The 24,212-nt window shown below is 40.0% G+C and overlaps 1 protein-coding gene across 1 annotated transcript in view; it reads right to left on the bottom strand.

Annotated features, from left to right (window-relative positions):
* Positions 1 to 6,910: 6,910 nt before the first annotated feature.
* The window catches only part of LOC123031153 (deleted in malignant brain tumors 1 protein-like), a 19,638-nt gene continuing 2,336 nt past the window's right edge, over positions 6,911 to 24,212 (bottom strand). Inside the window, exons 2-11 of the mRNA XM_044445708.1 lie at positions 23,132 to 23,176; positions 21,817 to 21,846; positions 20,627 to 20,771; positions 18,726 to 18,922; positions 17,310 to 17,348; positions 16,046 to 16,081; positions 11,172 to 11,350; positions 10,159 to 10,547; positions 8,679 to 8,950; positions 6,911 to 7,623 (exon numbers count right to left, since the gene is read on the bottom strand). Of these exons, the coding sequence (XP_044301643.1) occupies positions 7,475 to 7,623; positions 8,679 to 8,950; positions 10,159 to 10,547; positions 11,172 to 11,350; positions 16,046 to 16,081; positions 17,310 to 17,348; positions 18,726 to 18,801 (1,140 nt within the window). The 5' untranslated portion in view covers positions 18,802 to 18,922; positions 20,627 to 20,771; positions 21,817 to 21,846; positions 23,132 to 23,176 and the 3' untranslated portion in view covers positions 6,911 to 7,474. The remainder of the gene's footprint in view (positions 7,624 to 8,678; positions 8,951 to 10,158; positions 10,548 to 11,171; positions 11,351 to 16,045; positions 16,082 to 17,309; positions 17,349 to 18,725; positions 18,923 to 20,626; positions 20,772 to 21,816; positions 21,847 to 23,131; positions 23,177 to 24,212) is intronic.

Raw genomic sequence — 24,212 nt, 5'->3', positions numbered from 1 at the left:
AAAAATTCCTAGTAGGTGGGAAAAAAAGCCCTGATAAGTGCCTATAGTCTGAGGGGCCATCTTAGACCCCTGTCAGACCTGCTGCAATATATTTGCTAGTCACTTCCTGGATAAAAATCTCTTACATTCAGCAGGACTTATACTCAAATTTTGTGACAGTTGACTCAAACAAGCTTTCCAGAGCACAGCCTGGTCCAGTTTTCTTGGATGGGTTTCAGTTGGTACAGCCTGAGGATACTGACACACAGTGCTTGGACAGTTTTGTGGAACCATGTCCATACTGGATTCCTGACTCTGTTAGCTTATAAAAGTGAGGAGGGAGGGAACAGCTGCTTGGATCAGGGAGGTGATCGATGCCTCTTTATGAAAGGAAGTAGTCTGATGCAGCCTTAAAGAGGCAGTGGTGATCCTCTTCTGAAGGAACCCTCTGTGGACCTGAAAGACCTAAATAACTTTAGCCGGTGGGGAAAGTTCCCTTTGTGGGAGAGATCTTGGCTAGGTGGTGGCCAGCTGTCAGGATATGGGTTGTTCCAGGGTTCCATCTGGTGGCCAGAACTAGAATGGCCATGATAGCAGTTGCAAGATTGTGCCCAGGCCCCACTAGAACCCTCGGCCTATTAATGAGCACTGGCCTATTAATGAGCACTCGCTGTGGGGACCTGGGGGAAGAGTTATATAAGTGCAAGCTCTTTCCTCCAGTGGTTGCCTCAGCATGGAGGTTTTCCTTCTAGCTGTGATGCATTTCAGTTCCTGCGTCTTGACTGACCCTTGCTGTGTCCTGCATGTCTTCCTGATAGCTGCAGCATATTGCCAACTTTATCAATTTTACCAATATTCCAGCTTTTCCATATCTCCACCTCCCTGGTGCTTTACCTGAATTACCAAAATTGGCCATCCTGATAAAATATGTGATGTGGTGATTAATAGCAGACCAAAAGAACATACCCATTCCTAAGGAGTGGAGAAACACATATGTGTACCTCAAGTGTATACTTGATTAAAGGACAGGGTTCCCACAATGTTGATGGAAAGTCTTGTTAGCTTTCTGTAATGTGGGTCTGACTAAAGAATAGTTTGCTCCTGATTGTCCTGCTACCACAAAAAAGTTCAAACTAATTTTCTTGCTTTTTGGCCAATTATCATAAAAATAAGAGACAAGCCTCTCCTCTGCACCTCCTTGGAATAATGTCCCTTATTATTAAAGGGCCCTTTAATTACACACATACATTTTAAAGTCTGAAGCAACTGACTTGGGATCACATGAACAAAGAAATGGAAAAAACTAATATGAAGAAATTGAAATGGTGAAAGATTTTGCATACCTTGTCGTCAACTCAAATGGAGCTAAGAAGCTTGAAGAAGACTGAGACTTGGAAGGGTAGCAATGAAGGAACTAGAAAAGACCATCAAGTGTAAGGACATTTCACTGGAGACCAAAGCTAAGATCCTCCACACTATGTACTCCTTCTCACTATGTGGGTGTGAAAGCTGAACAGTATAGAAAGCTGACTGGAAGAAAATTGATATGCTTGAAGTATGGTCCTTGAGGGGAGCTTTGTGAATACCTTGGACCAATAGATAAACAAGTGGTTCTTAGATCAAATCAAAGGCAGAACTTTCCCTGGAAGCAAGAATGACAAAACTGTAGCTGTCATACTTTGAGCACATCATGAGAAGGCAAGTAGTACTGAAGAAGACAATATGCTTAGGAAAATTGAAGGCAGAAGTAGAAGAGAAATTATGAGATAAATTGATTCAAGAGAATAAACCACAATGCTGCGTTTACAAAAGCTGAGAGGGCTTGAAGGACAGGGTTTTTGGAGGGCATTAATTCATAGAGTCAGCATAAATCAGAGATGACTTGATAGCATGCAGCAGCTGCATTTGACAGTTGCGAATTGCAGGTGTGGAGGACCAGTCCGGATTGGGGCTACATTGCTCTGGGTATAAAAAGAAGATAACGTTGCATCTACATCATGGCTGGCCCAAGACAATTTACTGCCTGAGTCACCCCTGCTTTTCATCATTGCCAGCCTGAGGTGGCTGCTTCACTCTGCACCTTGAAAATAATGTGTGTTCCTTGGGTTTCAGTTTGAACTCTTAAGTTACAGTCAAATTATTTGCAAGTTTTCTACTTTAGCTAGCATATCAGCTACTAGTTACTTCAGTTAAATTAATACAGTGGTACCTTGGCTCATGAACGCCTCAGTTCACGACTAAATCAGGTTGCGAACAAAAATTTCATTAAAATTTTGACTCAGGTCGTGAACTCTGCATTGGGTGGCAACTGTGATTGTGGTCATCTCCTCACCCTCCTGAGTGGGGAGATGGCCAAGATCGCGCCAGTCTTTCCTGCATGAGTGCACCTGTGATTGCACCCATCTTTCCTGCATGAGCGCAACCACGATCTTGGCCATCTCCCCACCCCCAGCACAATCGCGCCCATCTCTCCTCCCCCAGGGCGCCTGTGTTCGCGCCCTTCTCTCCCCCACTCCAGTGTGCCGGGATGACAGGCGTGTGCAAGGATAATGGGTGCAATCACAGTTGTGCTGGGGGGGGGCGGGGGGATGGCTGGGCTTGTGCTCGGGATTGGGCGGGGGAGATGGCTGCGATCTTTGTTCTTCTTTGTCACTTTGCTTCACATTTTTCTGATTAAAAAATAGTTACAGAACGGATTAACCTTATTTACATGGAACCTTATGGGGAAATTTAACTTGGCGCACGACCAATTTGGGTCATGACCAGAGTCCTGCAATGGATTAAGTTTGTGAGCCAAGGTACCACTGTACTGGAAAGAAGTACATGCCACATACCCTGCATCTGAAGATAGTATCCAGATCAAAATAGTTTTAGAACTCATTTTCTTTCAGTCCAATTTTAAAATGGAAGTTTTGTAAGTGCATTTGCAAAAAAATTCCAATGAAAAAGAAGTAAAAGGCAACAGAAGATAATGTGGCTTCACAAAAAATGTAGCGATGACCTGGGGGTAAAGAAAAGGATATGTGTAGGAAGAGGAAGGAAAGTCAAACTAAAAAGGAAGAAAACAGGCAGTTAATGCAGAATTGCAGGAGTGGCATCAGAAAGGCCAAAGCTGAGAATGAGCAGAGGTTAGTAAGGGATGCTAAAAGCAACAACAAGCCTTCTTGGGATATACATATGTATAGTAAAAGACAGAGGAAAGAAATGCAGCGTCAATTACTCAGTGAAGATGGCAACATGTGAACAAATGAAAAATAAAAGGGAGGTATGATCAATTCTTACTTCAGCTCAGTCTTCTCCTAAAATAGAATCTATGACCTGCCTGGCAAAGGAAAAGTACAAACTGAAGGGGAAGGATTGCAGCTTGAGATTGATAGGTAAATGGTCAAGGAACATTTCATTCATCTAACTTCCAAATCATGCATAATACTAGTTTCCCTCTACTATGCACTGGTTAAGCCTCATCTGGAGTTCTGTGTTCAGTTCTAGACACCAAAATTTAAGAAAGATGGAAACATAGTGAGTCAGAAGGGATCTCCTGGACCATCTAGTCTGAATCACGGCACCAGCCAGCTCCGCTCATGTAATACACAATATGTGGTTGCCCAAGAAATATGTGGACAAATTCAAAAAAGTTGAGAGGGGGGCAACACAGTTGATCCAGGGACTGAAAAAAAGCTTGATGAGAAGAAACTGAAAGATCAGTTTAGCCAGTCTACCCTGTGGCACATATGATAGCTCTCCTCAAGTACTTGTAAAATTGTCTCACAGAGAAGGGCCAGGATCTCTTCTCAATCATTCCAGAGTGTAGGGCATGGAATGATGGGCTCAAGTTACAGGAAGCCAGATACCAGCTGAACATCAGGAGGAACTTCCTGTTAGAGCAAGATGACAATGGAAGTAGCAGCCTAGGTGGTTGTATGCTGTTGCACGTAGGAGGCATTCAAGATGTGACAGGACAGCAATCTGCAGTGAGTACAGGTTTGGATCCAATGGCCTTCTTGGCCCCTTCCAACTCGGCCTTTCTATCATTCTTATTTAATGAATATGGATAAAGCTGGATGTTGACTGAATATGGATAAAGCTATGATTTGACATAGATTTGATTTGAACTTTTGCTAGCAGGAAGAAGAGACAAGGACATATTTTGGGGTATCTTGTTGTATTTGTGTTGAGACTTTGTCAGATAACTGTTTATATTAACTGCATTTCTCAATTCCTTGACATTTTAATGAACTGCATGATATGATAATATTGGAAGATATTATCCAATATTATAACTCCCAGTGTAGTTACAAAGACCAAATACATGCCGGGGAAGTACCTCAGATTGTTGTGTGACAAATTTCAACACTCAACCTGTTTATACAGATCAGAAAAGAATGAGGTACTGAGCAATACAAATATATTAATGCTTTATCAAAGCTGGTGCCTGTCTTCTGGCTTGTAAATCTTTAGAATAAACCAACAGGCAGGCACTGCCTTTGAAAAAAGGGCAGAATCCAATGAAGTTGCCCATAAACCTTCTGAATTTGGAGGATTACATGCATTCTGTGCATGGCAGGAGGAGCCGAGCGACAAAGGCTGTCATGCAAACACTTAGATTTTGGCTGTGGAACTGTTTGGCCTTGGAGCAGACCAGACGGAAACACTGCTGGGATACTGCACATGCTCCTCTGCTCTGCCCTCCCCCTTCCCACCCCAAAAGCTTGTTTCCAAAGTTGTTCTTGTAGCCTCAGAGGAACAGCCAGTGCTGTTCTTTCCATGCTGACTGTGAGGGAGTTGGAGGGAAGCACCATCCTTCACCTCAGAGCATGTTTCTGCTCCAAGAATACAGAGCAGTACATAATAAAAATGGAGTACCATGAGTCATTGAAATCTAAGCTAGCAAAACCTGGGTAAGTGCATTTTCAGGAGCCATTTAAAATATGCCACATTTTCTGCCTCCCAGACTTCACAGGGAAAGTTTTTCCAAAGTGTGACTGCTGAGAAGGCCTGTGCATGAGGTGTTACATGGCAGTGTTCTTTTAATTTCAGAATGACCAGTAAGGCTTCTTCTGTTGATATTGGTTACACTGAAGGGTAGATAGTCTGCTGGGTATCCTTATCCCAAGTTGTGAGGGCTTCATATGACAATAAGATAGCTTTGATCATTAATTGTCTAGCAAATGCACAGATTCCTGTTTCTTTTGTGTATATATGTAACAAGGGACGTAGAACTCATTTGTCATAAAGGTAAGATAGTATTAAATATCCATCTGTCTTCCAGTTTCCACCCAGTTGCTTCTGGGAAGCCCACAAGCAAGGCATATTTGCTATAGCTGTCATTCCACAGCAACAGCTTTTCCCACTGCCATGCTCTTGATTCACAGTGGGTTGACCCAGTCCAGGATCCCAATTTCAGACGATGAGGTCCCTAATTTAACAGAATAGCTTGGCTACAGAAGGGCATCACAAGATGTCTACTTCCTTACAATTTGGGAGGGCCCCAGGGCTCAGCCCTCTTGTAACTGGAGGATTTTGCATGACCATCTTCGGATTCAGAGGACTCCAGCAATGAAGATACCACCATGATGCTGCCATTTCCATTTTTGTCCCAACCTGAGGCTGGTGAAACAAGGCCAGGCCCTTCTAAGAAAGAAGGCTTCACGCAGTATGGGGGTGAGGCTAACGGGCCTGAAAAAACTAAAGTCATGTTTAAGGTTCATTTATTGTCTGGCGTTTGTTGGGGTAGCATACAGGCAAGTCTGTTTTGCTTCCATTCATAGCCTCACTTGGAGCTCCCTGTCGTGCTGTCCTGTTCCTGCTTCTGGGAAATGTGACACCTGCTTGGCTGGAGTGTGACTGAACATGACATGTCTTCAGTGTGACTCAGATCCAGAATGGACACTGTGTAACCCACGCATGACAGTTCTCAACAACATTAGGTCCTCACTGCAACAGTGTTCATTGACTGAATTAGAACACATGCCAACACACTGTAACTGCACAGAGATGTAGGGCGGACATCCAGACAACTCAGGGACATCTTCTTTACTACTTCATAAGCTCCAAGGCTGAGCTTAGGAAAAGCAAGCTCTTGGTTAAGCTTTGGTCAGTGATATAAACAGTCTCCAGGGATTCAGTTTTAGCCCAAATGAAGGACTGAGAAATGTGTATTTATGGAAACTCAGGAAGAGAATTGAATATTATAGATATTACCATGTTTAGCTTTGGAGATGAGGGAAAAAGGCATTGTTCGAGAAATTGGCTTATGAAAGAAGGCAGATATTCCGTGCCATTCTTTTATTTCTTGATGCCATTCAAATAAATTCTACACACAGTTAACTTGCAAAGAACTCTGCATACTGTTAACTTGAAAAGATTGAGCAATTTTATTGCAAATTAATCAGAAGCAAAATACAGTTTCTTACGGTTTGGCATTCACTTAGTCATACAGCTCCTTCATTCCAATGTACATCATAAAAGCCTATACATGTTTGTTCAGTGTTACAGCTGACCCTATCTTTAGGGCTTGCTTGAAATTGTTCATTGCTTTCCTATTCCTTTGACAGGCACCATGATGGATCTTAACATTCCTCTGCCTTCAGGCAACAAGATGTGTGATGTTGTCTGAATGTATCATAAGCTGAATTTCCTTCAGACAATAGAATTCTAGTTTCATCAGCAACATTTGACATGCATAAGGGAGGGAGGGAGGGGAGGATAATCTGAAATTGCTCCCAAAGCCTGCTGGTTTTTCAAAGGAAGCAGAGATGGCAAAATGACCATCAGAGTGATGAGATGGACTTCAAGTTCCTTTGTGAAGCAATCAACAAATAATTCTTGGTTTAAAGGTAATTTTAATTCTATTGAGCTTGGTGGATTTAAAATGCCTTAAAATGAAATTCTTCAACTGAACTAGATTAGGCTATAAACTGAACTGCTATTTTACATGTGTAACAGGTATCTCATCCTACCAATGAAGTGGACAAAACATATAACCCTGAATCTCAACAAACTTGAAACATGTTTGGCTATATATTATAAAGTGCCCCTCTGTCCTTCTCATCACAGATATCAATAAACTTTGACAGTTCACCTTCTTGATTAAACACATTCATTCACACTGTAACAGCTTCTTCACGAAATACTGTCAACATGCACCTCCATTCTGCAGCATATAGGTGTAAGTATTTTCATGTAAAATATTTGCATGTAGAATAGCTATCATAATAAGCAAATGACAGCCATTCTACAACCATTTAAAGTAACTGGATGTGACCAGAATAAATTTTGATCAAAATAAATCTTGTTTAAGCCCATTACTTTGACTTAATGGGTTTCTGAATTGTGCTAAAACCTATCTAGGTTATATTTTCTGAATTTATTAATATGGTGCATTCTAAAAAAAAATCCTAAAAGAAACCAAGGACTTTTAGAAATATATTTGGATTTTGTGCAGAAAATACTTAATGAAACTCTATAGCCTGTTTGTAGCAATGATTTGTTGGACTCAGTTGGCTTGGTGACCATTTTTTCTTCTAAGTTTACTGCTTAGAAGAAAGCCAGAGAGAACTAAGACCATGGCTGCAAGTAGTACAGTAGAAACTGCAAGTGGGCTGAGAACTTGATCTTTTTCTGGACTCACACTCTTGACCAGTTCTGTAAATGAGAATACAGTGTGGAATAACTGATTAGAAAATCTAATATATTGGTGTACAAGATGCCATTCAAACACTAAGCGTAAGAGAACATTTACATCTGCATTATCATCATTTGATGGTAACATTTCATAGATGTGAAAAATCTATCAGATGAAGTAACAAAAGGTTCTCATGTCTCACCTCAAGACATATACCTTTCAAAGGGAACAACTAACATTCATCTGCAAGTCAGCAAGAGATAAGCTTGTGTGCACTCACATGATCACTTCAGAACTGCTGTCTGTAAATTAGTTTAGCTTTATTACTTTAATTTGGAAGCATTTAATTTGGGAGGCATCCCTGCCCCCCAATAGTTATTAGCCTGTGGCTACAGGAGATTCACAAAATGAATTATAGATTTATTTAGCTGTCATGGTTTCTTCTGAAGAAGGTAGTAAGAATGTTGATGAATCAGATTTTTAGGCATCTGCTAGAGCTAGGTTCCCAAAACTCCCTTCAGGAAATTTAAAATAGTTAAACTACTTTGTGTTTATGGTTCAGCTCCTGTCTAATAATGCATTCAGACCCTGGGTATTGCCCAGTGCATGTTGACTTTGCATGAGTATGCTATGAAGTCCATGTAGAACAAGGCTGCATGAATGGCTGCATGGTGTGATGAATTCGTGTGGTACTATGCCTTGACTAGGTTAAATGGGAATAAAATAACTATCAGATTATATATATTATTTAAACACAATAGTACAAGCATAATTCAAGGATGTACTCCTATGACCTCCTAATGTAGTCTAGGGGGCCATAGGATAATTTGGAGCCCTGTGTCCAGACTTCAAAGGCCCTGCCCCTGTCACAACTATTGCAGAACTGGTCCTTGGAGTAGACAGAAAGGGCTCAGGGAGCTTACATGTTTCTAAGGTGGAAGACATTGGGTTGTGCCCTAAGTGGCTAATGCCATATTTATAGTTTTGAGTATTCTTGTAATGTATGGAATTGTTTCAGAATAGATACATGAAAATCATTGTTTCCACAAGAAAAGACATTGTACATAAAACTTACCCTGTTTTCTGTCTCCATTGGCTTCACCCTGAAGCTTGAATGGTCCCAGTACAACATCTACCTTCTCCTGAAGTTCACCTGCTTCCCTTTTTTTTCTAGTTAAGCATCCCTGGTAGCATCGGGATGTGTAATCAGCAGCCCTACACACTACTAGTTTGCATTGCAAATAAACGCTGTTATGTTCGTTAAGAAATTTGAAGGCGTTGAACCTGAAGCGAACTGCATTGTTCTTTGGTGAATACAGGTTTCTGTAGGTTTTGTCTCGCACACATCTGAAAATAGAGGAAATCATAGCTGCCTCAACTTTGTTTAGATAATTACTTTAGATTAAACCCTTATGCTGTCTCCTGGTGGGAGAATTTTTGAGTTCTGAGGTAGGTGTTAACCTATAAAGCCCTAAACGGCTTGGGATCAGGATACCTGAAGGAATGCATTCTTCCCTATGATCCCTTATGCCTCTTAAGATTGGCAGGAGAGGGTCTACTCTGGGAACCCTCACTGAAAGAAGTGAGGGTGGTTTCTACCCAGAGGAAAGCCTTTACTGTGGTGGTGTCCAGATTATGGAATGCGCTCCCCAGAGAGGTTTGCCTGGAGCAACTTTATATTCCTTTCGGCACCAGGTGAAAACCTTTTTATTTGCCCATCATTTTAATTGTTAAGAATTTTAATCAGGTTTTAACTTCACAGTCGCGTTTTGGTTTGGATTTTGTTTTTACTCTTGATTTTTATTTTGTTTTGATTTTTTTTTTATTTGTGAATTGTTACTGGTTTTATGTGTATATTTAATTATCATTAACTTGCTAAATTATCTGTTTTTTATTTTTTAAGCCGTGCTGAGACACTTTTGCATATAGGGTGGGGTATAAATATTTTAAATAAATAAATAAAAGGTGATCTCTATTAATTAACAGCCAAGCTAGAGAAGGATGGGAAGATTAATTGATGACTGCAACCTGAATGGTGAGAGAAAAAATAGGTTTATGGAAGTACTAGGAAATGGTTAAAGTTATCTCTAAGAGCCCTATTGGGGAAGGAAGGAGTCATACTGCTGGTGCAGGAGGACTGTATGGTAACACTGAACCTTTGGTCCTTAGGCAATAAAGATCTTTATGCAGTGTTGCACAGAATAGTCTGTTTAAGAGGTTTCACAAAATCACAATGTTGTTCACTATCAAAAGGTCATATGGCAGTGCACAAGCATGAGTCCTCCCACACAGACTTTGACCTCTTCTACTTTTGTATGACATTTTTTGGATATTGATGACATAATGAGATAGCTGAGTGGTGTATTTGCTTACAAGTAATTATAGCATACAAGTTGTTTCTCTCATTCTTTCTAGATTTTCTTGAGGAAAAATGTAATCAAACTCCTCATTTGCACTTCCTTTGTATTGCACAAATATACATTTAGTCTTAACTACTCCACTTTATAAAGTAAAAAGAAAGATGCCTCTTTTCCAAGTTCTCTAAATGTACTCACCCATTCCTGATTAAATTATAGGTCAAGTTTGTGAAGTCATCAGGATATGGAGATGCTACACAAGTGTCAAGGAACAGTACTAGGTTTGGATCAGAAGTGTGGAGAGTAGCTTGGAGATATAAGTTCTGATTGAGTGAAACATAGTATGGGGAGCCATATACTTGATAGTGGAAAGATGGTGATTCATAGAATGAAATAGTCACATTGTAATGGCCATGCTGTCTTTCAGTAATGTCAACAGAATTTTGGGCAACAAACATTGTCTGTACAACAGAGTTCTCGTTCATTTCACACACAATGTGAAACTGAAAATTCCTTTTTCTTGTAATGATATAACCAGAGGCTGATGTCATAATTATGTTTGAATAGATTATAGAGTCATTCTTCTTCTGCTAAAGGACAAAAAAAAAGGATACATTATAGTCACCTTATATAAAAATGGTATTTATCTTATGTTATTTTAATTGAAAAGATAGAGCAGGTAAGGAATATAAGACCTAACATTTAAAAAAATGTAAAAGATAGAAGAAATGTGATCACAATAACAGAACTATGCCACAATATTGCCACATAATTTGTGCTAAACAAAATTCAATGAGTAATAGCAATTAATATCAATATTATATCTGTGCACAAACTTACTATAATCTTGAACTGTATGTATCTCTTTAAATAATTGATTTTTGTTCTTTTTAAAAATTCCATTTATTTTTACCCTCAGAAGTGAAATGTCTGAAATTAATTTTATAGTGATGTTTCACACCCTAATTAAATGTTATACTGGTTAGTGTTAACACCAGTTAAAGTCCATGTTGGCATTTCTTGTAACTATTTTTAAGGGAGGAGTGGGAAGAGGCAACCTGTTCATCCCGAGGCTGTACCTTCTCTGGGGTTAGAGAGCAAGAGTTCTATAATCACTGGTCCATAAGGAAGATGAAATATGTTCCACAACTTAAAGCATCAGGGTTATATTATGAAGATAAGATTATTTTTCAAGAACAATAGCTTCTTACCTGCCTTACTGTGCCACAACCACTGAATGGTATATCAAACACAACATACTGCCATGTGATGTGAGGCATACAGAAAGGGCCTGAAGAATTCAGGTACACATCCCATGCACCATAACCTAATGACCGGAGATAGGCTCTGCTGATCCGTGCATGCATATATTCTCCAGAACATGAGAGTGCTAAATGACGGTACCCAAAAACAAAAAACAAACAAAAAAACTGAATAATGCAAATGCATCTAAACATTAACAGAATTTTACCTCCTGACTTCACTTGTGATCCAGGGTCACTTTGCTAATGTTGTTTAGTTGCAAAGTCGTGCCCAACCCATCACGACCCCATGGACAATATTCTTTCAGGTGCTCCTGCCCTCCACCATCCCTTGGAGTCCACCCAAGCCCACACCCATTGCCCCAGTGACTCCATTGAGTCACCTCATCTTCTGTCATCCCCTTCTTCTTTTGCCATCTATTGTTCCCAGCATTAGGCTCTTCTCCAGGGAGTCCTTCCTTCTCATTAGGTGGCCAAAGTATTGGAGTTTCATCTTTAGTACCTGGCCTTCTAAAGAGCAGTCAGGGTTGATCTCCTCTAGGACTGACTGGTTTGATTGCCTTGCGGTCCAAGGGACTCGCAGGAGTCTCCGCCAGCACCACAATTCAAAGGCCTCAGTTCTTCGGCGCTCAGCCTTCCTAATGGTCCAGCTTTCACAGCCATACATTGCAACTGGGAAAACTATAGCCTTGACTATACGCACTTTTATTGGCAGGGTGATGTCTCTGCTTTTTAGTATGCTGTCTAGATTTGCCATAGCTTTCCTCCCCAGGAACAAGCATCTTTAAATTTCTTGGCTGCAGTCCCCATCTGTGGTGATCTTGGAGCCCAGGAAAATAATATCTGTCACTACCTCCATTTCTTTCCCTTCTATTTGCCAAGAAGTGAGAGGACCGGATGCCATGATCTTAGTTTTCTTATTGTTGCGTTTCAAGCCAACTTTTGTGCTCTTCTCTTTCACTTGCATCAAGACACTCTTTAGTTCCTCTTCACTTTCTGCCATTAGAGTGGTATCATTTACATATGTGAGGTTGTTAATATTTCTCCCAGTGATCTTAATTCTGACTTACAATTCATCTAGCCTGGCCTTTCACGTGATGTACTCTGCATGTAAGTTAAATAGGCAGGGCAACAGTGTACAGCCTTGCCGTACTTTTTTCCCAATTTTGAACCAACCAGTAGTTCCATGTCCAGTTCTCATTGTTGTTTCTTGACCCACACAGAGGTTTCTCAAGAGACAAATAAGATGGTCTGGTACTCCCATCTCTTTAAGAACCTGCCACAATTTGTTGTGATCCACACAATCAAAGGCTTTAGCGTAGTCAAAGAAGCAGAAGTAGGTATTTTTCTGGAACACCCTAGTTTTCTCCATGATCCAGCATATGTTGGCAATTTGATCTCAAGTTCCTCTGCCTCTTCAAAACCCTTCCTGTACTTCTGGTAGTTCTCGGTCCACATATTGCTGGAGCCTAGCTTGTAGGGTTTTGAGCATAACTTTGCTAGCATGTGAAATAAGTGCAATGGTACAGTAGTTTGAACTTTCTTTCTTTGGCATTGCCCTTCTTTGGGATGGGAATGTAAACTGACCTTTTCCAATCCTGTGGCCACTGTTGAGTCTTCCAAATTTGCTGGCATATTGAGTGCAGCACTTTTACTGCATCGTCTTTTAGGATTTTGAATAGCTCAGCTGGAATACTGTCGCCTCCACTAGCTTTGTTGTTGCTCAGACTTCCTAAGACCCATTTGACCTCACATTCCAGGATGTCTGGCTCAAGGTCAGTGACCACCCCATCATGGTTATCAGGGACGTTAAGCTCTTTCTTGTATAGTTCTTCTGTGTAATCTTGCCACCTCTTCTTAATCTCTTCTGCCTCTGTTAGGTTCCTGCTATTTTTGTCCTTTATCATGAAGATCTTTGCTTGAAACATTCCCTTCATACCTCCAATTTTCTTGAAGAGATCTCTAGTCTTTCCCATGCTATTGTTTTCCTCTATTTCTTTGCACTGTTCATTTAAGAAGGCCTTCTTATCTCTTTTAGCTATTCTCTGGAATTCTGCATTCAATTGGGTGTATTTTTCCCTTTCTCCCTTGCCTTTTGCTTCCCTTATTTCCTGAGCTATTTGTAGAAAGCCATTTTGCTTTCTTGCAATTCTTTTTCTTTGGGATGGTTTAGTTGCTACTTCCTGTACAATGTTGCAGACCTCTGTCCATAGTTCTTTAGGCACTCTGTCATATCTAATTCCTTAAATTTATTTGTTGCCTTCACTGTATATTCATGAGGAATATGATTTAGGTCATACCTGAGTGGCCTAATGCTTTTCCCTACTTTCTTCAATTTAAGCCTGAATTTTGCAACAAGAAGCTCATGATCTGAGCCACAGTCGGCTCCTGGTCTAGTTTTTACTGACTGTATAGAGCTTCTCCATGTTTGGCTGCAAAGCACATAGTCAATCTGATTTCTGTGCTGACCATCTGGTGATGTCCATGTGTAGAGTTGTCTCTTGGGTTGTTTGAAAAGAGTGTTTGCTATGACCATCGTATTCTCTTGACAAGAGTCTACCAGCCTATGCCCTGCTTCATTTTGTACTCCAAGGCCAAACTTGCCTGTTATTCCAGTTATCTTTTGGCTTCCTACTTTAGCATTCCAATCCCCCATGATGATAAGGACATCATTTTTTGGTGTTAATTCTCGAAGGTGTTGTAGGCCTTCATAGAACTGGTCCACTTCAGCCTCTTCAGCACCAGTGGTTGGGGCATAGACTTGGGCTACTGTGATGTTGAATGGTTTGCCTTGGATTTGAACTGAGACCATTCTGTCATTTTGGAGATTGTATTGGAAATTTTCCTACTCTTTTATTGACTATGATGGCTACTTTATTTCTTCTTAGGGATTCTTGCACACAGTAATATACCTGAATTAAATTCTGAAATTCAGGTATACTACTGACTACTAAATTCAGTAGTCATCTGAATTAAATTCACCAATTCCTGTCCATTTTAGTTCACTGATTCCCAAGATGTCGATGTTCAGTCTTGTCATCTCATGTTTGACCACGTCCAGCTTACCTTGATTCATAGATCTTACATTCCAGGTTCCTATGCAGTATTATTCTACAGCATCGGACTTTTCTTTCACCACCAGATACATCTGCAACTGAGTATCATTTCGGCTTTGACCCAGTTGCTTCATTCTTTCTGGCGCTACTAGTACTAGCCCTCTGCTATTCCCCAGTAGCACATTGGATACCTTCCGACCTGAGGGGCTCATCTTCAGGCATCATATCTCTTTGCCTTTTGATACTGTCCATGGGGTTTTCATAGCAGGGATACTGGAGTGGGTTGCCATTTCCTTCTCAGTTTGCTAATAGGAGGTTCTAATTTTTGGATGCTGGCACTAGTGTCGGGATGGGGGGCCTCTTGTAACCTTAGGGCCCGTGTCTATTTCAGAGAAGCTCTCAGGGCAAAAAAGGAGATACCAAAACACCTTTCTCAAATGAACAAATTGTGGCTTAGAACTCTTCCCACCAGTAACTAGCCTTAGGAGAGATAGGTCAACCTTTTCATAGGTGGGGAAAAAACCTGAACAAAAGTTGAAAACCACTAAGCAATCTATGGTCAGGAATATCTGAGTGGGCCCAGAGGATTAGGATGTGACCATCTAGAAAACTCCAGAGGGCAGTTCTAGACTCCAGGAAAACCAGATTTGAGCCTAGGACCTGAGGTTTGACATCCCTGTCATAGAGGTGGCCATCATCATCATATTCTTCCTCCTCCTCTTCATCATCATCATTATCGATATTAAAGGTACACAGATTCTGCCACTTGAGATGACCTATATAGTTTGCTTAATGGTAAAATCAGCCTTCATAAATCACATTTTCTCAATTTTTAAGATTTTAGGGGTGGGGGCAAGTTAGAACATAAGAAAAGTCATGCTAGATCAGCTTCATGGTCCATCTAGTTCAGCACTCTTCAGCAACTGGTATATGCAAGAATGGCATCTCTGGAAAAGGAGGTAGTACATAGCCAGCAAGGCTGGTAGCCACTGAAAGCCTCCTTGATGAAAGCCTCCTTGTCCAATAGTTCCAGTATTTCCTGTTAACACAGAGACTTCACAGCAAAGCAACTGAAATCAACAAGTCTCAGGAAGGCCCCTCTTTTAGTGAAATGAGCCAATCCATGCATATGGTATAGATTGGTCCCTTCCACTTCATGTGTTCTCAGATAACCTACAATCAAATGGATCTTGGTATCAGCATGTAAACCCAAACTTTTATAGCAGTAGCTGGCAAAGTCCTATCAAATTCGATTAAAGTTATTTGACATGGCAATTATAGAAATGGAAAGAAGTTATATATTTATTATATGATTTCTCATTTCCAGCACTAGAAATTCATATCCGTATCCAAATACTAATGATTTATTCTGTGTTGCCAAAGGAACAGTACTGGCTGAATCCCTTCTGAAGGAAGCATTTGGAATGTCATGTTGTCCATAATACCCAATTAAGTTTTTTGTATGTGTGAGAGAAAAAAAAATTAATCAGCTGTGGTAAAACATGGGAGGATTATAAGATGATAATGTCTGGAACTGTGTAAAACTCCATGAACAAAACAAGGTGATTACAGAATAAAATCCTCATCTGGAAGCATCCAAGATTAGGCATGAGCAATTTGTGACCCTCCGAATTATGTTGAACTACCACTCCTATCATCCCTGATTATTGGCCATGGTGACTAGAGGTGATGGCAGTTGCAAGCTAATCACCTCTGAAGGGTTACACATTTCCTGCCCTTGCCCCAAGTGAAGAAAGCTGAACTTACCTCTGGAAGGAACAGATGATGAAGTTGTGGAAATAGCTGTGAACATGAAAGATAACAGAAGTGAGAGTCTCTGTGTCAAATTAGCACATTAGTAGCTAATGCTATTGAATTCTACAGTCTTACATTCTTCATTTACAAAGTGACAAAATGGCAAGGAAAAAAACGAATTGCATCCTTAAATGCTCTGTAACAATGGATATCCTACTCTTTTTATGTAGAGTTTTGACTGATCTAGTCCATACCTTGGCTTAATTTCAGCATGCAGCCCGATCCATAAAGGAAGTCATAGTCTTGCATGTACAAGATCTAAGCAGGGCTGTCATAGATAGGACATTTTGGAGTGCTTTCATTCATAGGGTTGCTGTGAGTTGGAGACAACTTGACAGCACACAAAATGGATAGATGAGAATTTCATTTCATTTTGTTGATATTTAAGAATTTCTTTGTATTTGGGATGGAAAGTACTTGATTTAAATCATCTGAATGTGGCAGACTCAAAACTGAAAGATCTGTCCATCCAGGCTCAGGGATTTGAGATGTTAACTTCTAAAAATATGAGTTTTCATCCCTGTTTCAATCATGGTTGCAGTGCTAAATTAAGTTTTTTGGTCATCTCTTTCTTCAGACAAGGTCCTTTTTTAACAGCTACATGGCAGACAGGTACAACTTGGCCTTCTCTGTGTTGGGAATACATACCTGTTGAATGAAACAGGTTCATAGGAGTCAGAATTTGGCTTCAGCTCATTTTGGATAACTTTTTAACCAGTGTTCCATATTTCTTAATATTCTGGACAGAAAGGGCTTGACATTTTTAAAAAATCTGAATGCAGGAGAAGGCAAACTGAACGCTTAAGGCATCCTTAGTGGTGTCTCAAGCATACATTCTCCTGCAAGTAGTAGTCCTTTTCAGGATAAATCTAGATTCACTGCAGAGTAAATACTCATGGTAAACAAAGATGCCTTCATCTAAGTTAGGAAAGTGGCTGGCATTCAACCCTTTGACATCTCTGCACTCTGAATCCAGATTGGGTCCTTCCCTTCACTGCAAACCCTTTTCCCCAGTGCAAATAGGATGTGTGCCTCAAAATCAGAACAACGCTAAGCAAGGGAAGAGTTAAAGCCTCCCAGACCCTGTGCCAAGGTCCCAGTCCAGGTTGCCCCCCCCCCCACACTCTCCTGCAAGAAAGCACATATAGTTTTGCCCAAAGGATAAGTCTTTGCCTCATAAAATAATTGGTGTAAATGGAAAGTAGCAGTGTCTTACCAGTTGTTGGTTGAGCAGTAGCTGGTGTACTAGCTGGTTCTATGAGGGAAATCAAAATGATAAATCACATAAAATGATACTGAATATACCAGCAGTTATTCTTCCTGTGATCCTCTGCATATATATTGGACTGGATTAATATAGTATGCCCAATCTGGTGCTGCCCTTGAAGGCCACCCAGGTCCCAATCCTATGAACTCCCAATATCAACTGGGAGACCACAGCAATTGGAGTCCAAGCACCAAGCTCTTCTGACTTTGGTGCTCAGACCTCAAAGACTGAGTCCCTTTCCACCTCCTTGCAGCTGGTGCAGAAAGAACCACTCCAGTAAGTTCAGAGGCTTACAAACATCTGCCACAGCAGCAATAGGAGTCCACCCTCAAAAGCTTCAGGGAGTAGAAAATGCAGGTGGCAAAATTCTAACTGATGCAGCCTCATAGAAGTGCCATGAAGGTTCACAAAAATAAAATATCAATATAATTAAAGTAATGGTATTGTAATTCAAATTAAAACAGAATCACAGACAGGGAGGTTAAAATACACTAAAGAGTTGGTGGAATTAAAGCATATTACGCACCCATGTGGAAGACAACACAAAGAAGGGGCTGGCAGCTGAAACATTATTTCAGTTGTTATTAACATGACATGGCCTACTGTACAAATGTGTGCCTGCGAAGTGGATGAAAACTGTGCATTCAAATTAAGGGTATGCATCAGATTTAGAAGACGTCAGAGCAGTATGGTGTCCCTCTGGGGCATTTTAGTGGTTTTGAGGCATTTTGTTGAAACCACTCGCACTTGGAAGCCAAGCCAGAACAAGGATTCCTTAGCAAACATTAAGGTACAGCTTGATCCTCTCTTGGTCCAAATACTGTCTTCATTTTGTTTCTCTAAAATACTGATAAAGTGGAAGGGGAACAGGAGGAAGTACAGTACAGTGACTGGCAGGTCTACCTTCCAATCCTAGGACATGTTTTCCAGGACTTTCAATCACTGAGGGCAGCAATAGGACTGTGAGATGGGGGTTCTTTCAGTGCTACTGGCCTATAAAAAAGCCTTAAATTTGTTTCCAGTCATTATATCTCTATAACCCCTGCACCTCATCCTTCAGCAAATATGCAGGTTTCTGGCTTCAAGCATGATATCTATTATTTTCATACAAACTTCCTAAAAATGGGTGGGGGGAGTATATTACTATCCCACTTTGGAAAATTTTTCTTTTATGGTAAAATAAATTGTAAAGACATGGTAAAGATGATCTCAGTGTGTATACAAACCACAGAAACGAGACCACAAATCACACAAGCTTGTGGCCCTATGTAACTGATTCTCAACATACTGAATCCCCCAAATACACCATTAACACAACACAGAAACTCAAAGTCAACTGCAGCTGGCTAAGTAGCCAGTCCATACCTTGTCGAATAGAATAATAATAAGCATGAAATCCATTTCCCACGTCATTTGAATCTCTGTTTAGCAGAATAGTCATTATGTTGGAACTTGATGTATAGCTATAGTTGAGATAGATATTAGAACAAGTTCTTCCAAGCAGGTTTGAAGAGTAAACATTTCCATCAAAGATCTTGATATATTCTTTTTCGCAGTCCAGGCTGTACAGAGGTAAGTTAGTAAGTTATTCTTTATATCATATTACAGCATAGTTCTGTACATTAAGCTGAAAAGGATTTGCCTTCAGTGACATGAATTCTATAAAACAGTGAATACATGAGTTCAGTAGAACTGAGCTGAATTCAACACATCTCGAACTACCCATATTGTACTACTGCCAGCTGAGTTAAAAGTCAGGCAGCTGGTAGGGATAGAAGGCATTTTGTTCAGTTTGCATATTGATATGAAAATTAAAGATTCACTTTTCCTGAATAAGTACACAAACCAATATGCAACTATCCCTCACTACTTCAGATATTGCAATGCATTTCTGTGAGTCAAACATGCATACAAATGTGCATAATATGGAAAAGAATGCATTAAAATGTATATATTCATGAAACATGAAAAAACACCTTGGAAAAATTACATTAGGAAAATGCATTAAAATGTGTATATTAGGAAAAATATACACATTTTAATGTGTATATTTTTCTATACAATGTTTCATGTGGACTTTAAAAATTGTTGTGGAAATGACTGAACAAACCAAAGGCACGAGAATGAGAAACTCGAAGGAAATTGAAATGGATAAGTTCATCAATCCCTAATAGTGGGTAGATCAATGAAACAACCACTTTACCATATCCCAAACATACCACAAATCAATCAAATCATTAAAAATGCAGCACACTTGCCAATTTACTTCTTCCTTATACTGCATATGTGGGCAACCCTTAGCCTTTGGGCCAGTTTTCTGTTCAGAAGCCTACCTAATTTCCCTGCAGTTTTACTGATCAGCCTTCAGTTAGGCAGCTGAAGGACACCCCCCACCCCCCAGTTCTGGTGTGACTAAGAACAAATTTGTTCCCAACTGAAAGAGAGCAGAAGAGGCTTTATCCATTCTCCTTCCCAGTTATCCCAAAGCAGCCATGACAGCTGTTTCTTTGCTGTTTTTCTGCCTCCCAATGACTTTTCAACTGGGAATTCAGTTTGGGACTTCATGCATGCAAAGTACTTTGCCAGGTATCTTCAGTCTAGGTCATCTTAATTGCCTATAAATACAGTTGCACAGAAGAGTTATCATTTCTACTCAACATTCATTGACTCCATCTAATTGTTCATCATTTTTGAGATTTGGAAGTTCGAAAAGCAATCTCTAACTTTCTAGACACGGCCTTTGGTTTAGTTTGGTTTTTTAAAAAAACTATCAATGGGGTAATGATTACTCCTATTTGTTTGGAGGATTTTATTTTTTGTGTCATTTAGTCTGATGTAGAGGATGGAACTGCATAATCAAGTTTGAAGGATTAGCATTAAAAAAAAATCTGAGAGCAATCACATCTGAAATCGGTTGTGTGTGTCCATCACTCATCATTGCAGATATCTTTTTCTTGTCACATTTAAATTTTTTCTCTCCTTTAGGTGATTAGCTGACATAAGGAAGAACCCACAGAATGAATTACACTGGCAGCTTCAGGCAAGCAGCAGTCACTTGACAGCTACAGTTCATCACACAAGAAAACACACAAGCCTATAATGTAAGTTACTCAAATATGGTCACATCCAGGAATCTCTGCATGCACTATCTCAAGGAAGAAAAGGCAAATCCAAAGACAGCAAAACCATCACTAAATATATTAAATATACAGGGACAAAAAGAAACAGAAAACCTATCTGGTTTTTCTGCTATTCGTTCAGCTTACCTAATAGAAGTAAAATGCAGAACTATGTGGCTTAAAGCATTCCCTTGAATTTTCCAGATACATTGTATGCTGACATTGTTTCCAAGATAATATGGTCCAGAGATGTCTCCATATGGAAGTGTGAGGTTGCCACCGCACTGGTTTACTAGAAACCACAAAACAAGCTTGTGTTCATATAAACCAAAGTGGAGCTTGGTATAGATAAGGATATTGTCTTCTAAACTCTACATCCTGTTCCTCAATTCCAGCTTGATTTAATTCATTTATTCTGCTTTTTGGTCATTCATAAACCGAAGTGCCCTTGCTAATACTTCAGAGTCAAGAGGACACTTCCATGTAATTATGAACATAGTCTCATTTGGTCTGTTTGTCTACATTCCAACCCTCAGCTCCACATGCTTGCTTCAGTCTCCATAAGGCTGAAAAGTTAGCTAGCCCAAAGATGATTTACCCTTCCAGTCAATTACTTCACCCCAAATGATTGCCCAGCTCACGTAAAACAATCAAAGATCAAATAATCTCAACGGATCAATTGTGAAAGGCCCCTGACCAAGGCAGAAGGCAGAGGGGGAGTCAGGCAAGGCACTGAGCTCCAGCAAGCCTGGCATGTGCATGTGTATTGCTCCATTAACTTGATACATGATGTTGAAATGTTGCAGCATCTGCCTGAGTAGCTGGGCAGGACAAAGATTAGCTTGTTGCCCTCTGGCATGAGTGTTGAAGGAAGACCCAACCAGCAACCCAGGTAGTTTGTATAGGAAATGGAATATGGTACCAGCCTTGCGGCTAACACTTTTGTTCTCTGATTTGACAGCTGGAGAAGGGAGGCTACAAGATTAGCGATAAGAGGCATACTACCTGAGGCATTGTTCTGGTAATGCTCAGTGTAATATTCAGCTTTTGAATACAATGATGCAAGAATGAATCTTGAATAGAAAGGGTTTTTTTTTAACAACAATTGAATGTGTTAACACAACAGTTTGCTGCCACTGGGGTGTTTTCCATTTCAGTGGGATATTCCTCATAGTTCATTTATTATTCTTACTTGCCTTAGAACAAATATAAACTAATACAATTAGACACAAGATTATTTGATGGAGGGCATGCTTCCAAGTCATTAATATCCTCTCAGAACTCTTTTTCTATATAAGGGCATAGATATCACATAATAGAAATTGACGCAGACTTACTGGTGCTGACAGCGGAGGTTGATTTTGGACCTGGAAAGTAGATGAGAAGCAAACCAAAACTGGTCAGAATATTTATTTATTTATTTAGAAAGCTTCTATGCCGCCCCATTCGCCGAAGCCTCGGGGCACCTTACAACAATAAATAACATAATAACAATATAAAAACAATATAATTGGAGACGTCCTGGCCAAAGATGTGAAATCAATAAATAATATTAACAATTAAAATGACGTTTAAATAAAAATTAAATATGGTAGAGTCTGCAAACATTTGAGCAGTAACCTTGACTGAAATTCAAAATTAATCATATATGCTGAGTAACATTTATATACACACAGTTTTGGGATATAGCAAGGAGAGTATAGAAGTCACTGTTAATGGATGGAACAGGAAGAACTGATCACAAACAAAGATGAAAACTGATAAACAAATGTGCCACTCCTCAAATTTTTATTCATATTATTACCCAATTAATGGGGCTATCTACTGATGGCATGAGAGCACCCTGAGGTCAGAGTATCTGATGTATCTATCCTCTAGTTCCTCTTTCCATAAGACGATGTTATCAGTAACACAATTCAGGAATTTCTTGGAAGGGTCATATTTGGCAGAATTTGTCTCCCAACAGATATCCAGGAAACTGAAGTCTTCCATTACTGCTATATCATGTCTCCTTGAAACACTGCTTGAAAATATTTTCAATTTCCTTTGCAGAGGTTCAGACTTCAGACTATATAGTCAAGAGTTGACTCTGAACCCTGGTTCATTTTATTCTTTGTTTCATTTATTCTAATCCAGATGTTCTCCTTGGGTCTAATAGGCTAACCCTCCTGTATTTCCAAGTACATGAAGCGAGGTTGGTGCTCCAACATAAAAAGCAACTCCTTTGAACACTCAGTTTTCAGTGCCAACAGAAACTTATTTCACCCAAGGCAAACTCTTTTTTCTGTCCCCTCTCCCCACTCTGCTAGCCATTTCATTTCAAGCTCTTTGCTGTGAATCATCATCCATCCATCCATCCATCCATCCATCCATCCATCCATCCTCTTTCTCTCTCTGCCCAATGCAAATAGGAGATATACCTCTAGATCAGGACCACAGTAGTCAGGGAAAGGGTTAAAGTCTTCCAGATCCAATGCCGGGGTCCCAGTCCAGGCTGCACCACTCTCCCAACACACACACACACACACACACACACACGCATGCACCCACCTGCAGCTGACTGTTAAAGAACACATAAGCAATAACCCTTTGTTTCATAAACTAATAACTTGTGACATAAACTAAAAACTGGTGAACGGAGCAGGGTCTTACCAGTTGTTGATTTGGCAGGAGCTGGTGTTCTTGTTGGAGCGGGGGCTATTTTTGTGGAAATTAAAAAAAGAAAAAAGATAGGTCATATGTATATGATACTGATTCTTCTGGTAGTTTTCCTTCCCGTGATGCCCTGCATTTATCTTGGATAAACCTTGTTATCTTTGAATAGCAAAAAGTGTAAATGGTTATGATATCTGGTCAAAGTTTTAGGGTGCATATTTATTAATGGAGGAGGCATCACCTGATAAAAAGGAATGTTGGTCAGATGCTGTAGAATCTATAAATATCTGGGCAGCAATGAGTTAAGTGACCTGCTTTCCCAAATACAATGCAATATGCATATCACAAAAGGTGTGTTTTATTTAGCAAAAAAAAGTATGCAATTGATCAGTAACTTTAATTTGATTAAAATATGAAAGTAATACAAACATTCAATAGGCTAGGATGAACTTGAAAAATTCTAGCTTAATCTAAAGTCTAAAAATTCTAGTGCACAGAATGCTGTTACTTTCTCACTGAAGTGGCGCCTTTTTATCTACTTGCATCTGCATGCTTTTGAACTGCAAGGTTGGCAGAAGCTGGGACAGAGCAACAGGAACTCACCCCATTGTGCAGATTCAACCAGCCCAGCAGCACGACAGTTTAAACCACTGTGCCACCTACATCCCACTTAATACATTCAATAGGTTAGAATGAACTTGAAAAATTCTAGCTTAATCCTGGTAGATGGAAAGGACTTACTTGAAATTGAGGAAACAACTGACAATATCAACATCTATCATATTTGATGCAGTCTACAAAAGTCAAGGCTATGGTTTTCCCAGTTGCAATGTATGGCTGTGAAAGCTGGACCATAAGGAAGACTGAGCACCAAAGGATTGAGGCCTTTGAATTGTGGTGCTGGAGGAGACTCCTGCGAGTCCCTTGGACTGTAAGGCGATCAAACCAGTCAGTCCTAGAGGAGATCAACCCTGACTGCTCTTTAGAAGCCAGACACTGAAGATGAAACTCAAATACTTTGGCCACCTAATGAGAAGGAAGGACTCCCTGGAGAAGAGCCTAATGCTGGGAACAATGG

This window comes from Varanus komodoensis, unplaced genomic scaffold (assembly GCF_004798865.1).
Source record: "Varanus komodoensis strain SLA01 unplaced genomic scaffold, ASM479886v1 scaffold49, whole genome shotgun sequence".
NCBI classification, from domain to species: domain Eukaryota; kingdom Metazoa; phylum Chordata; class Lepidosauria; order Squamata; family Varanidae; genus Varanus; species Varanus komodoensis.
This window is presented reverse-complemented; position numbering and strand designations above follow the sequence as displayed.